This window comes from Sturnira hondurensis, unplaced genomic scaffold, assembly GCF_014824575.4.
Source record: "Sturnira hondurensis isolate 20B ecotype Veracruz unplaced genomic scaffold, ASM1482457v3 Scaffold0006413, whole genome shotgun sequence".
In the NCBI taxonomy this organism is placed as follows: Eukaryota; Metazoa; Chordata; class Mammalia; order Chiroptera; family Phyllostomidae; genus Sturnira; species Sturnira hondurensis.
The window spans coordinates 18,684,416-18,698,868 of NW_028079044.1; the positions used below are offsets into that span (position 1 = coordinate 18,684,416).

The 14,453-nt window shown below is 49.2% G+C and overlaps 1 protein-coding gene across 16 annotated transcripts in view; it reads right to left on the bottom strand.

Moving 5' to 3' along the window:
* The window catches only part of DYSF (dysferlin), a 201,053-nt gene that overhangs the window by 117,961 nt on the left and 68,639 nt on the right, over window positions 1–14,453 (bottom strand). For 8 of the 16 annotated variants that reach the window (XM_037048122.1, XM_037048116.1, XM_037048113.1 and 5 more), the window contains 4 exons: window positions 12,400–12,468; window positions 12,226–12,269; window positions 8,423–8,505; window positions 1,028–1,069 (listed from right to left, as the gene is read on the bottom strand). In XM_037048122.1, coding sequence (XP_036904017.1) covers window positions 1,028–1,069; window positions 8,423–8,505; window positions 12,226–12,269; window positions 12,400–12,468 — 238 coding nt within the window. The remainder of the gene's footprint in view (window positions 1–1,027; window positions 1,070–8,422; window positions 8,506–12,225; window positions 12,270–12,399; window positions 12,469–14,453) is intronic. The other 8 variants (XM_037048124.1, XM_037048120.1, XM_037048118.1 and 5 more) reach the window with 1 other exon arrangement.

Below are 14,453 nucleotides of genomic sequence, written 5' to 3' on the forward strand. Positions count from 1 at the left end.
TGGGCACATGTCTCCCCACCCCTGCAACAGACAACCTAACAGCCTTGACTCGCGCTGGCAAGGCCTCCCCACCCCCACCATGTTGTACGAAGAACAGTCTTTCAGCGGTGCACATTGGAGGAGAGTTAGATGAATTACACTAATGATCAGGGACAATCTCTTCACAACATCCTTTTAGGGGCTGACTTTGGTTAATGTCATTGTTTTCCAGCTGACAGCCCAGGTTCCCAGGACGGGGAGTCACTGGCACACTCAGAACTGCAGGGCTGGGGCCGGGGGACAGATAAGAGCCATCTGGCGTGATCCAATCCATAGAAGCAGGGTAGGGCAAGGCAGGGGTGGAATAAATGTCCATGGCAAGGAAGTGCTTGAGCCAGACCTGAGGGTGTCAGCTGTGAACCCCGGGTCCCAGCTAGTGGTGAGACCCTCACGGGGGGACAGGACTTGAGAAATAAGAAACTCCCAACCAGAGGCAGGAAGAACACGCCTCTGGCAGAGCCAGGGGCCACCAGGCAGCCATCTGCCCTCCCCTCCCGTGCCCAGCCCAGACAGGGCTCCCTGGCCCTGGGGTCAGAGGTGGGATGCCGAGGCCAAGGGAATATGGTCACTAACAATGATCTGTAACCATCATCTCCGTTATGATTTACTTTGCAAATTTTAACTTCAAGAGTTTTGAGCTCACCCTGTCCTCATGCTGGTCCCCAAGACATGCCCTGCCCCAATCAGTGAGGGCACCCACACAGGTCCTGTCCCCTCCCTGCCTGGGAGGGTGGTCTCATTTGCACACCACCTGGAGCCTAGAGACTTAGGAAAGGGTTTGGGGAGTGGGAGAGATCTGCCTTTAAAGCACTCTAAGCACTTTACACATTCAACCAAAATTGAGAGGTATAACCAAAGGTAAGCTAGGGGACCGTGGTGGGGAATCTCAGACCCACCTCAAGCAAATCAAAACTCCCCGGCCACTAGTACCCTCTTCCCTCCAGCAGAAACCCCAGGCCCACCCCCTTGTAGTCCCCAAAGCACGTACTGTCCAAGGCTGGAGGAAGCTTGGCCACACCTGCAGGCTCCTCTGAAGCATAAAGAAATGGAAAGGGGGTTAGGGTGGGCATGGCTGGAAGGAGGTCTGGTTACGCGAACAGGCCTGTGGAGGGAGAGCTGGCAGACGGACAGATGGAAAGACAGCTCCTGTGTGGGAAACAGATGTGGCCCGAGGCCCTACTCCCAGCCCAGCTGTGAATTTATCACCAACTAAGTCATCACCGAGCCCCCAGCCTAGCCAAACACAGCCCCCAGGGCCATGGTGAGCCCTCAGGCCCCTCCCCACTGGTGTCTGCCTGCACATCTGTGTTCTTTTTGCCAACTGAAAATTGGACCCAAAGCTTGACTGGGTACATTCAAGAAATAACACAGACATGAACAAGTATAAAGGACACATGGACAATCACTAAATGGGAGGGAGGTGGGGAGCATGGGGCAGGGGGCGGGCAGGGTTGGGAATATAAGACAGAAAGCTGTACTTGAACAAGAATTAAATAAAAAAAATTGTTTAAAAAAAAAGAAAGAACACAGAAAAGAAAATGTGTGTTTTCATAATGTAACCAGAAAAGTGAGGGAAACAAAGTACAGACACAAAGAAAGGGTGGGGGAAGCACGAAAGGGCCAGAGCTGCCCAGGCAGGCACACCCAGCGCTCCACCCCAGCAGCAGGTTGAGGCTGGGGACCCAGCTCCCTGAGAGTTGGCATTTCAAGGCACAACACCTCCATCTAGTGGTCATTACTAGTATTGCCACCGAGCGCACCGTGTTGCATTTTCACAACAGAAGGCGCTGGAACCTGGCTTCTGGCACCTGCCTCTCTTCCAGTAAAACACAGTGACAGATGCTGTCCATTAGCTGAAGGTTCTATACACTGGGCATGTCCCTAAATGCTGGTGATGGGTGTCCAGAAATAAGAAACAAGGAAGGAGACACTAAAGCACACTTTCAGGCTCTTAGACTCCATCCCTCACTTCCAGGAAGTTATGAGTTGCCCCCCAAAGAGTAGACACCCACCCCTCAGTCTCTCATTTCTGCCCCTTCTCACACGCTGACCTTCCTGTCTCCTCCTCCAACCAACTAAGTGTAACTGGGGTCATGACCAAGTCTGGGGATGTGGTTGGAGAAAATCCCTGATTATTCCCATTGATTGCTCACCCTTACCTATTGGTCTCCTTAAAAAAGAGGGGAAAAAAAGAATACCTATGACTATTTTACCATAGCTCCATGATTGAAGTTAAGAGCCAAGAGTTCAGCAAAAGAAGAATGAGCAGAGACACAGAAAGAGAGAGTGAAGAAGAGTGGATGAGGGAATTTAGAAGTCTGAGTGTGAGGGCAGGGCTGACCATCTGGGACGCAGCCTCTCAGCTCTCTGCAGCCAGGCCTGAGTGAGGAACACCCCCTGGCAGAAGTCAGCCGCAGAAACCACAGTTCACGGCCATTTTTATGTCCACGGGCATAGGTTCTCCTCGGTGGGGCAGCCAGGCCTCCAGTTATAGTGAAGCTTTCAGCACCAGTGAGAGGACTGCCACAGACCCAGCTGGAGCCCCATGGAGAACGGCAGCCAGAGTCCACAGGGAGCAAACAGATTCCACTTTAAGCTCCTTCCAAATCATCACAAACAGACCTGGCCAGTTATCTCGGGCTAACAAGGGTCATGGTTCCAACGCCCACGTGCTTGTTGCAGAGGCAACTTGCCTTCACACCACAGACCAACTCTGAATCCTGGCTGCAAACCTGTGCCCAGTCCACACACAACTGTCCTCTAAACCCACCAGCCATCTGAGCAACACATGTCTCTGGTGCAGGGGGACCAGGAGAATTGCTGCGGAGTGGCCTATTTCCCAGTGGTGTTTTTCGTTAACTTTCCCATGTATTCTCTTCTTTGTTCAGCAGACCTGACCAGGCACAGTGCTGGGCACCTAGTAAGACATAGCCCTACTGACAACTTAGGGCAATGACTCTTAATTTGAGGGCAGGGTCCGAGGTCTCCAGATGCTCAGGATCATCCCAGATTCTCTTCTCTGTGTCTGCAGACAGCTCATAAAGTCCAGGGCAGACTGACCAGTGAAGGCACCCAAGACAATGCCTCTATTTAGTCCTCAGCATCCTTCTGCCAAAACACAAGTGTCTTTGCGTGTTTTCCCTCAGCCTGAAGAAGCCCCAGTTTTGTGGCCTGGGCAGCCATACCCAACTCTCACCTGGGGGAAGCCAAGGGCGACCAACAGCAGACCCTACCAGTCCAATGAGGCCCACATCACAGCCCCCAGACAGTCCTCTTGCACCCCCGTCCCCCGGAGAGGCTGAGGCTGTCACCTGCAGCCAGCCCTGCCTGCTCCCTCTGCCTCCTGGCACGCCTTCTGCACCCACAGTTTGGCTGCCTGACACCAGCCCATGCCAGGCAGGAGCAGAAATCGGGAACTGCTGGGAAATTATTATCATCTGTGTCCCAAAGACAAGAAGAAACTACAGTAACTCCAGATTTCTTCCCTGTGGAAACAAGGTAGAATGCAAGTGCTATTTATGTGGCATGACTTTCATATGTATAAAGCTAGAATAGAATCTATGGAGGTTTCTGGGGTCTTGTGAGCTGGTTACTTTTGAAAGAACTTCAGCTTCTATGGAAAGCTCTTCTTTTTAGAAAACAAAATCTTTACTAAATTCCTTGGCACACAGGGCCCAAGGAACATGTAAGTGTGCCCAGGCAGACTCGCGGGCAGAAGTGCTGGAGAGGCTCGGGTTAGGTCCTGTCCCCATTGGAAATAAACACGAAAACAAAAACTCCTAATAATCTGGTGAACCGGGAGGCAGAGGCATATAAAGAAAGAGCCCATTTTTACAGTTCAGTTTAGCTTGTTGGGTTTTGAAAGCAGTGGCGAAATAAAGTGTGGTACACTTCTGTCGTGCCAGAACCGCCCCCACTCCCAATGTGAAATAAAAATACGAAGAGTGAGCAGAAAGGTGCCGTGACATGTTCTGAGGTGGCCTCAGGACAAGTGGGAGAAGGTTGGCAGGCAGCAAGGCAAGCGCTAACCTTCAGGGCCTCGGAAAGGGGCACGCACACCTGGCGGAAGGGCCATCGGAGCAATCATGCAGGCAGAATGGCTCCAGTGTGGGCAGTGAGTTTAACTCGTTTATTGTTACAGGGATCACGTTATTCAACCGCACTTTAAACCTGGTTAGCTGATTGCAAGGGAGAGTCTCATTTAGCTCCAAAACAACCTGTGGGAGACCATGGTCCGCCTTTCAATGCCTCCCTGAACCACACTGGGTTGCCCGTGGCCTGAGCGCCATCTACCGGTCAAATAAACATCTTTCTCACGTTTTCATTAAAATATTCATAACATCCTGAAAGAAGATCCAGGCCATCATCACCACCAGAAGGAAGACTGATGAAGGAACAGGGATCTAAACTCTCCTTCTCCTTCAGGCGGCTTACGCAGGCACAGCTGTAGCCTCAGGAAACAGTGACAGGAAACAGAAGGTCACTCTGTGCCTCTACCAGGGTCTGCCCCTGGGTCCAGAGACGGGGACAGCGCCGTCTGAAAACCGGAGAAGAGGCTCTTCCGTAGCAGAACTTCCGGTCTACAGTGGGTGCCAGGATTTCCCTTCTCATGGCCCACCCTCATGACGCACTCTCTGCCCCACCTAGAATCTTTCTACAGTCAAGACAGCCATTCTCAGAAATTATCGGAACATCATTAGGGAAGGGCCCCACATCCTGGGGCCGCAGTTCCCACAGTTGGGGTGGGCAAGCCCTGAAGGCCGTGCCTTTGGGAGGCAGTGTTTGTGTGGTCCACTAATGACAAGCATCACTAGTGAGACCAGAATGGCAGCGAACAGCTAGATGTTCACGCTGAGTGACGGCAGCTGGGAATTCATTGTACAATCTCTACTTTTATGTGTGCTTGAATTTTCTATAATTAAAAGTTCTTTTTTTTTTAATGCTTCAGAGAACCTAGAAGAAGAGATTAATCAACTTCAAGAGCACTAGGTAGTCTTCCAGAAATAGGGCATGTTAACCTGCCCTCCGTGTGAAGGATGGACGGAGACCTGTGGACCCTGTGTGCAGAAAACACCAACATTGAGCCGATCCGTGCCAGACAGCGAGTGCCCACCAGGACGGGAAACAGCTTCTGTGAGACCCAGGGGAGCATTCACCTGGAATTCTCAGGAAAATCATCTTGAATCCTTAATAGAGTGCACGAAGGCATAGCTTTCATGGAACAAAGCAAACTTCTGGGGGAGAACAGACAAAGAGGGGGAGGAAACTATTCAAACAAATGGCAGACATGACAAGAAACTAAAAATGCAATAGTCAATTTGAAACTATGGGGGAAGTAGTAAAAAACAGAATTAATACAGGGAAAAATCAGGTGTGCAGAAAGCCAATACTAAGGATACTAAACAGCAAACCTCACTTCAGGGCTCGTTGTGCGCCAGAGACTCTAACCACTTTACATTTATAATCTCACTGGATCCTTTAAACAACTAATGAGCCTGAGACCCCCAGGAGGAGACTGGAGCAGCTCTCTCAGCTGCAAAGAAGCAGACCTGGGACCTACGCTGCCTGGTTCCGGAACTCCAGCTCTTACCGCAGCCCGCCCCACCTTCCGCCACTCACGTTCTAACGCTAGGCTAACAGAAGCTATTCCTCCACTCAGATGTAAGAATCTACGTGTCTCAGACAACACTCAGTTAAACAGAGTCCTGCATCGAGCTTCATCAAAGCACTTTTTTAAACTACAATAAAAAAGATACCTTTCTACAAGCAGCATCTAGTTAGAAAAAAATAAGCCACCTAACAAAGGTAGTCTTTTCAAACTGCTGTCTCAAAACCCACCAAAATAAATTCAAAATAGATTAAATATTTAGACATAAAAAATAAAAGGAAAAATTAGAGTGAACTGTAAGCGGGGGGTTGCTGAAGGCCAGCAGCATGACATCTGGGACAGGAGCCACACTTGCGTTACTTCAATATGAAACACTGAAAGTAAACATAAGAAGTTAGCTACAAAACTGAAATGGGAAACAACAAAATAAGTATAAAAAGATTTAAAGAAAAGAGTAAAAAGATGAGAGAACTAAAAATTAGGAAAAAAAGGCCCGACCAGTGTGGGTCAGCTGGTTGGGTGTTGTCCCACAAAGCTCAAGGTCAGGCAGTCAGGACTACGTGCCTGCATCGCAGGTGTCCCCCAGTCGGAGCACGAACGAGAGGCAACCAATGGATGTCTCTCTCACATTGATGTTTCTCTCTCTTTCTGTTTCTCCCTCCCTTCCCCCTCTCTAAAAATAAATAAATAATTTTTTATAAGTTGTACATTTTTTAAAAAGCAGGAAAAATGTTAAAATTGATAAATAAATCCAAAAGCTGATTATTTGAAATGTCCAATAAAATAGGGGCAAAAAGTCTTCTAACAAGGCAAATTACAAAAAAAAAGGGAAAAGAAAACTCAAACACATATCATTAGAAATAAGAAAGAAGGAAACATCTGCAGCTAGAGAATTGCTTCAATTTACCTGAAATGTAAACTGTGTAAATGAATTAGAAGACCTGGGTGTAATAAATGCTTTTCTAAGAAAATGTAAATGATCAAAACCAAGTAAACTGACTAGAGTACAAGTAACTAAAAACAGCCATGATCACAGGAGAAACCGGACGTTCTCAAAGAACTGGTATCACACTCACTCAAAAAGGGCTCCCGGCCCATACGGTTTGATAGGTGAACAACTTCAAACCCTCAAACCACTACATTATGATGTTATATAAACTGCTCCAGATGTTAGAAAAGACTTTAAATTTTTCCAATTAATTTTGCAGAGCCCAAACCTAAGAATTAATAAGCACACATATCAATTAAAGATAATAGAAAATCAAGGCACAAGCCCAGAATACATTTGGTAACATGGTCATTTAGTGAGGGCTAGCAGTGGTGTTTCCAAATATAGGGAAAAGACTATTCAGTACACAGTGCTGGTGTCACCAAAGAACAATTTTGAAAAAAGAAATGTCTGATCCTTGCCTTATACACTAAGGAAAAATATTAACAGATTTGGCTACATAAGCATTTTAAATTTCTGTCCATCAAACATTTATCTACATCTTATCTTAAATGGTAAGGTAAAACTGACAAAAATTATTCACCACACATATGACAAGGGGAACGTTAACCTCTGTACAGAACTCTCACAAAACCATGAGGGAAAGACAAACACACCATCAGAAATATGGACAACGACATGAACAGGTAATTTACAACAGCACAGAATATCACAGAATAAAATACATAAGTATATAACTATTAACATTTTCATTAGTCAACTTCATCAGCTATCAGTGAAATGAAAATCAAGGCAACTATGAAATTCACCCATCAAATTAACAAAGTTCTGTTTCAATATCATTATTTTGCTCTGTTTTGGTGGAGGTGCAGCAAAATAAACTTATGTGATTAGAGTATAAATCAGTCCAGTCTTTTTGAAGGGCAACTTTGATATACAACAAAAGCTTTAATATGTTCAAATCCTTTGACATAGCAATTTCGCTTCTAGGCATTCCTCCAAAAGGAAATTGTGAATTGAATAGAGTCAGTTACAAAATATTCAGTATAAGGTCAGTTGTTTAGAGCATGAGAAACACTAGAAAATATCTAAACAATTCAACAATAGCTAGTTCACATGGAGTACGGTACATCCACATATGGAATATGTATATTCATTTAGAATTATACTGTAGAAGAATATTTAATAAGATGACTAAACATCTATATTGCATTGCCAGGGGACAGAAAGTAGTTTTCAAAGCAACTGGGAAATTTCTGGAAACGATGTGCACACACCTGCATGCATGTGCATGCATGCATATACATGTATGTAGGTGCGCATGCAGAGATACACACAGAAAGGTCCCAGAGCATCAGGTTAGCTTCTGTCTGGACAGAGGGTAAGCTGATAGAGGGTGGGTTTATGGGTAATTTCATGGGTGAATTTTATCATCTTCTTTCAGAATGTTTCTTTAAAATTTTACAAAATGATCTTGGACTACTTTTTAACAGACTAATATGAAAGGCATTTCAAAACAGACACTGCTAAAACAGTCGACCAATGCAGAACGGGATGGCCAGTGTTGCTGCCACCCCCAGTGACCTCTGCAGGAGTGGACCTTCCATCCCCTTAGGGGTGCATCCCACCCTCCGAGGTATGGAGAATCTTAAGTGTCCACAAGCCCATCTCCCATTGGCCAGAGCCCTTCTCCCCAGGAAATGGGCAGCGAAAACCTTATAATCTTCCCTATCCTGCAAAATCCCAAAACTAGTCGTGTAAGAGAGGCAGGGGTGGGATGAGGGACAGCATGGGGGGCCGGAGGGCAGAAGGGAGGGGGAGCTTACCTTCGATTTCTCCTCCTGGGGCAGAGATTTTTGACATACTCAGGTAGGTGGTGGCCACGATGTCATTGTGGGTAAGGCGGTCCCTAGAATAGGAGACAGAAAACGCCTGAACAGGATGGGGAGTGAAGACTGCAGCCCACCCAGAAGGAGGTGGCCTTGGTTGTACATCATTAGGGGTCCCATGCTTCCCACTGGGTATGTTACTGAGGCCTGGTAATCCCAGGGAAGAAGAGACTGGAAATTAAGTGTTGCTCAAGCCTCGTTGGTGGAAACCAACCCATCCCAACAACCATCAGCTCCCATCACCCAGACAGTATTGCGCTGCCAGCCTGGATGTCTTTGGGGACATGTCAGGTGGGAGGGAGGAGGTCAGAGGCAGGAGGCGGGAGGCTGCTCAGGGAGCCAGACCCCCAGACCCAGGGAGAGCCAGGCTTTAGGAGCTCAAGAAATGTCCAAACCAAAAAGAAAGCCAAGTAACCAGGAAGAAACTATCTCCAAGGCCATGATTTCTAATTAGCCAATGTTGCCCTGACTGGTGTGGTTCAGTGGATTGAGCGCTGGCCTGTCAACCAAAAATGTCCTGTTCCCAGTTCAGTTTCCAGTCAGGGTACACGCCTGGGTGGCGGGCCAGGTCTCCATTTGGGGCACGCAAGAGGCAACCAATCAATGTATCTCTTGCATATGGATGTATCTCTCCCTGTCTCTCTCCCTCCCTTCACCTCTCTCTAAAAGTAAATAAATAGAACCTTTAAATAATGAACAAATACATTAGCCAATACTAATGCATCATTCCCTCCTGCTTCTGACTTTCTACGTGATGAAACACAGTTAACCTCCTTTATCTTTCAGGATCTTCTCAACAGCCTTAAAACACAAGCACTTTCATTGCCATCTCCGCTGCACATGAGAGGAAACGGAGACTCAGAGCCAGGTTGTCCGGGGTCAGCCAGGGAGGGAGGGGCAGAGCCACGGCACCAGCACTCCACATGTGCTGGGCTTTTCAGGAGCAAGGCTTCTCCCCTCCCAACCCTCTCAGGGGGCCGGGTGTGGGAGCTCGAGGAGACTTACTGACGGGTGCACCCACCAGCCAACAGTGTCCTGTGCAGGCCCTCACTGGCCCCTGTGATAGTGATGTATACTACCAGCATGCATTGATCAAGCACCTACTGAAAGCCCAGCACTGTATGAAAACTATCCCGTGACCTAGGCCACGTCCTCATGTCGGTCCTCTGAGGCGGGCACTCCAATTAGCCCCAACTCCGGAGGAGACAGCTGAGGTTTACAAGATTCAATAGTTTGCCCAGATGGCAAAGCTGGGATTTGAGCAGCGTGTGCCCACCATGGAAACCAGAGTTTTGATTGCAGCAACCTCCTGCTTCCTTGTCAGGCTAGACCAGGGGCTCTCAGTCCACTGACTCTGACCCCCAGGGGACACTTGGCAATGTCCAGAGACATTGTTGATACTGGTGGAGGGGTGCAGAGAGGCCACGGCTACTGCTAAACATCCTACAATGTAGCATACAGTCTCCCACATAAAAGAATTTTCTGACCCACATGTCATCACACTGAGATTGAGAAACACTGGGCTGAGCAAGACTTATCTCCTTCGAGAAGTTTCCTGGGTGCATTTTCCCTCTGTTTTTGGAGCCTGAAGGCCCTGTCTCCTTACTTCCTGGGGTTTGGCCATAGCTGGTTCCAGGCAATGAATGCCATACCGAGCCCCACTGTGCAAGACGCCTGCGCATGGTGATTTGCTTCCTCTTTTAAGTCTCCGCCAGATCTCTGCTACTCCCTTCCTTTCTCTCTGTATTTCCCCGGGAGGTGATTAAGCTTCAGTATTAATTTTTTCCATCAGGGCGGGGGCTACACGGGGAAGATGAATTGTCAGCACAGATCTTTATCACTTTTCCTGGTGCATGAGTTAGTATGAATTGGAGAGTTATAATTCCCTTAAACAGTTCACAGCAAGGTTATCGACCCCAGATAACTGACAGGTGAGGGCACTTTTAAACCGCCTCCCTGACCAACCCTGGAAAAGACCAGCACTTGGGGAGGAACGGGTCTCTGGCATCTGGTCTTACCCGAGTCTGCTGAGGAAGGAAAGAGAACGGGAAGAGAAGTTTGGTTTTAGCAGAGGCAAGAGGAAGGTGTTTGGGGGGGTGGGGGGTTGTTTTTTAATAAAAAAAATGCTTAAAGAATCAAATGAAAGATTAAGTTACAGAGAAAAGGCCATATGGACTAGATCATATTGCAGGATTCAGGTAATAACACAAGTTTATCTGAGTTTTCTGGGAAGAAAGCACTGTTCTGAGTAGGAACATGCAGTGGTGGAATGCCTTCTGGCCAGCTCTTGGGTTTTGGGGCTTGGGTTACTTCTGGAAAATACAGCAAGTCTGAAAATAGCCTCACGGTAAAAATGCCACTTCGCCCCAGACCAGAGATGCAGCCACCAGATTCCGTAATGTGTTTGGATTGCACAGCATGCTGCTGCCTGGGACGCGGCTCACAGGGACTCGGGCAAGGCCCGTCCCCCACACACAGGGGATAACCGCCCTGTGGGCACACACACACATGCATCCACACGCAGACACACAGAGCTCACCCCCTCAACCCCCCATCCGTACAACGCACACATGTGCCCACACCCTGCACACTAAGATGGAGAGATCATCTGTGGACATAAAGCACATCTCTCCCCAACCTGCTTCCCCACGGAACATACCAGCGGTCAGAGCCCGAGAGGCCACTCCCCCACCGGGCCCTCCCGGCTGCCCCCTTCCCTCCTCTAATGCTCACAAGCTGTTTTCTTTAGGCCTGGGGAACTGGCGAGCACTTTAATGGCTCTGTGGCCTGGGGGTTTTCCCTAGTCTCTCATTATCCTCCTGGCTGGGGGTGCCTCGGGCCTGAGACCAAAGGACAACACACTGGGAACCACAGAGCCAAGATTTGGGGGGGGGCAGAGAGAGGACAACTCTCTCCTTTTGGAAGGCATGGTGTACAGAAGGCCCTAGAAATCAGCATATGGACCCCTAAGGGACCTCTGGTGTGGAAGAGACCCCTACGAGGGAGAGACCCCCACGTAGCAGGAGGCAGCGTGGCCTGTGGGTAAAGTGTAGGCTTTGGGAGAAGCAGGCCTGGCCCCAGCCACTGCCCAGCTGTCACCTGGAGCAGATTACTCAGTCTTTGCCAACCTCCCTCCTCATCGGTGAAGAAGGGGTCAAGCTGAGGCTCAGGGGACGCTGCGCATGTGAAGTGCATGCTGGGCACAGGGCCTGACCTAGGTAGGCTCAGCCAGTGGTAGAGACTGTTCCTTCTCTGAGATGCCCGTGTGGGTGTTGCCCTCACCTGCCAAAAGCCCAGCTGGCATCCCTGCTCAGGCAGCCCTGCCACTTCCCAGCCTGGAGACCTCACTGCTCCATCCTCCCTACCCACGGGTATCACTGCCGGTGTCCACAGGAGCTCTGCTCTTTCCAGCCTCCTTGGCTTTGCTTCTGATCCCCTCTTTACTGGAATGCCCTCACTCTGTACTTACTGAAACCCTACCTTCTCCAGGAAGCCCTCCTGGCCTCGGGGATCTCAGGCTCCCGGGGCACTCCCAGCCCCACCTGGCTGCCCTCCTATCTTCCTCCAAGCAGGGCTGTGAGTAAGCGTCCCAAGAATGGTCCACACCCTCTCCTTCTCTGCCTCCCCCAGAGGAAACTGAGTCACCCAAACACACTCTCCCACTGTGTGCAGGCCGAATGGAAGGAAACTGAAGGACCCCCAGGACAGCCACCTCTAAAGACCCTGAGCCCAGAGCTCACCAGTCCATGACACGAATCCTCATCTTTTCACACATGGAGGGAAACTATAGAGAGAAGAGATATGTGTTGGTGTGAAGTTCCTTTGAAGGACCAGAAATCCAGAATGCAGGCAGGACACTGAGGAGGCCAGGAGCCTGGGGCTTCGAGGGCTGGGCCCACGGGGACGAGGCTCACCATGGCCGGCAGCGTGATGCTCTGGTTCCACTGAGGGTTGGCCGTCTTTTCCAGGATCTTGCTGCAGAGCTAGAAGACACAGAGGTCACTGGAGCTCCTCAGGGACTCTGAACTCCCTTTGGGACCACCCCAGCCAGAGGCAGCTCTCTGTCCCACTGGGCAGAAGGCCCTGAGGGCTTTGGGGTCCTGGGCGGTGGGCCTAGACACGGGGAATCTTGGCAGAGACAGCTCAATGGTAAGTCAGGCCCAGAGCTGGGGAACAGATTGCCTGAATGCCACAGCCCTCACCCTTATTTTGGGGCTCAAATTCCTCCTTCCCTACCTCCCACTACAGGCAATGACCCTAAATGGGGAGGTTCCACGTCCAGACTGACTTTCCTAGGGCCCTAGAGCCTAAGGCAATTCCTTTCACCCACCAGCCCAAATCGCCTGCCCCCTTGGAAGACAGTGAGCCCTAGGAGTTTAGAGATGGGGAAGGAGAATGAGAGACGGGAGTGAAGGGCCAGGCCAGGGCCATGCACCAGCACCCAAGAGTGAGGGGAAAATTAAGTGAATATACAAACCCCATAAGACACAGTCTGCCTCAGATCAGCCCTGCTCTTAAGACTTGCCTTTCCACAAACAAGAAACCTAGCAGGGGTGGAAATTGGATCCAAGCCAGCAGCTCGAGTACTGGGCTCTGCCCTTGGAGTCCCCAGGGCAGCGCCAGGCCCCTTAGCTAGCTCAGGGCATCCTGCACCCACATGGCAATGGCTCAGTTTCAGACGTATAGGACCCTGGTAGGTTTGCATGTTCTGCATAGTAAATGCTTTTTCAGAGCATTGACTATGGGCCCTGCATTGTGTGAAGCATTTTATAGGCATCATCTCACTTAACAAGCTACTGACCTAGGTCAGTGGTTTCAGCCCCTCCATGAGACAAGACGATGGATGGTGCAGCCAGGACTGTCTCCATCCTTGGTCCACCCAGTGCCAACCCCAGTCCCCATCCTCTCCTCCTCCCTGTGAGAGGAGCGCAGGCAAAGGCTGGGGCAGGGCTGGGTGCCAGGAGGTGGCCCTCATGTAATCAAAAGGAAAGAAGAGACCCTGAAGACCCAACTAAACGATGGGCAGGGCGGGAAGCAGCTCTCAGGAATGGGCTTACAAGGGGCTGTACCGTGCATAAAAAGATGCTCAACCTCCCTTGTGATAAAAGTAACACAAACAAAACTATTGAAATATCATTTCTCACCCATCAGATCTGTGAAATTCTCTAAAAGCCAGGCAGCCCTCTATCGGTAAGGCTTTGGGGAAACTCAACCTCTACAGAGGTCAACTAGCCACTATCAAAATACCAAACGCATGCCCTGGCTGGTGTAGCTCAGTGCATTGTGTGCTGGCCTGTGAACCAAAGGGTCGCCAGTTTGATTCCCTGTCAGGGCACATGCCTGGGTCCTCAGTAGAGGGCACTCAAAAGACGACCACACATCGATGTTCTTCTCCCTCTTTTCCTCCCTTTCCCTCTCTCTAAAAACAAGTAAATAAAATCTTTTTTAAAATGCCACATGCAAATACCCCTTGGCCTACCAATTCTGCTTCTGGACATGTGTCCTACGGAAATACCTGCACATGTGCAGAATGGCATACGTATGAGGTTATTCACTGCAGAATGAATAACCTGCCAGGCTTGCACTGGCAAGGATTTGGAATAGTCCCTGTGTTTACCGACAGAGGGCGGATTAAATACATGTTGGTCCAGCCACACAACGGAGTACTACGTGGCTCTAAAAAGAATGAGTCCTGCTCTGTGACATAAAACAATCTCTAAGTTACCTCGTTAATTGGAAAGCTAAGTAATGAGGATGTCCCAAACAACATGTAGAATGTAGTTAACACCAGTGTTGGTGCATTCGAAAGTGATTAAGAGAGTAGATCCTGAGAGTTCTGATCACAAGGATAAAAACCTTGTGTTCTTTTGGGGGAAATCTATATGAGAGGATGGATGGTAACTAAACTTACAACAACCACTTCACAAAATAAGCCTTTATGCTGCATGCCTCAAATTTACACAACTCT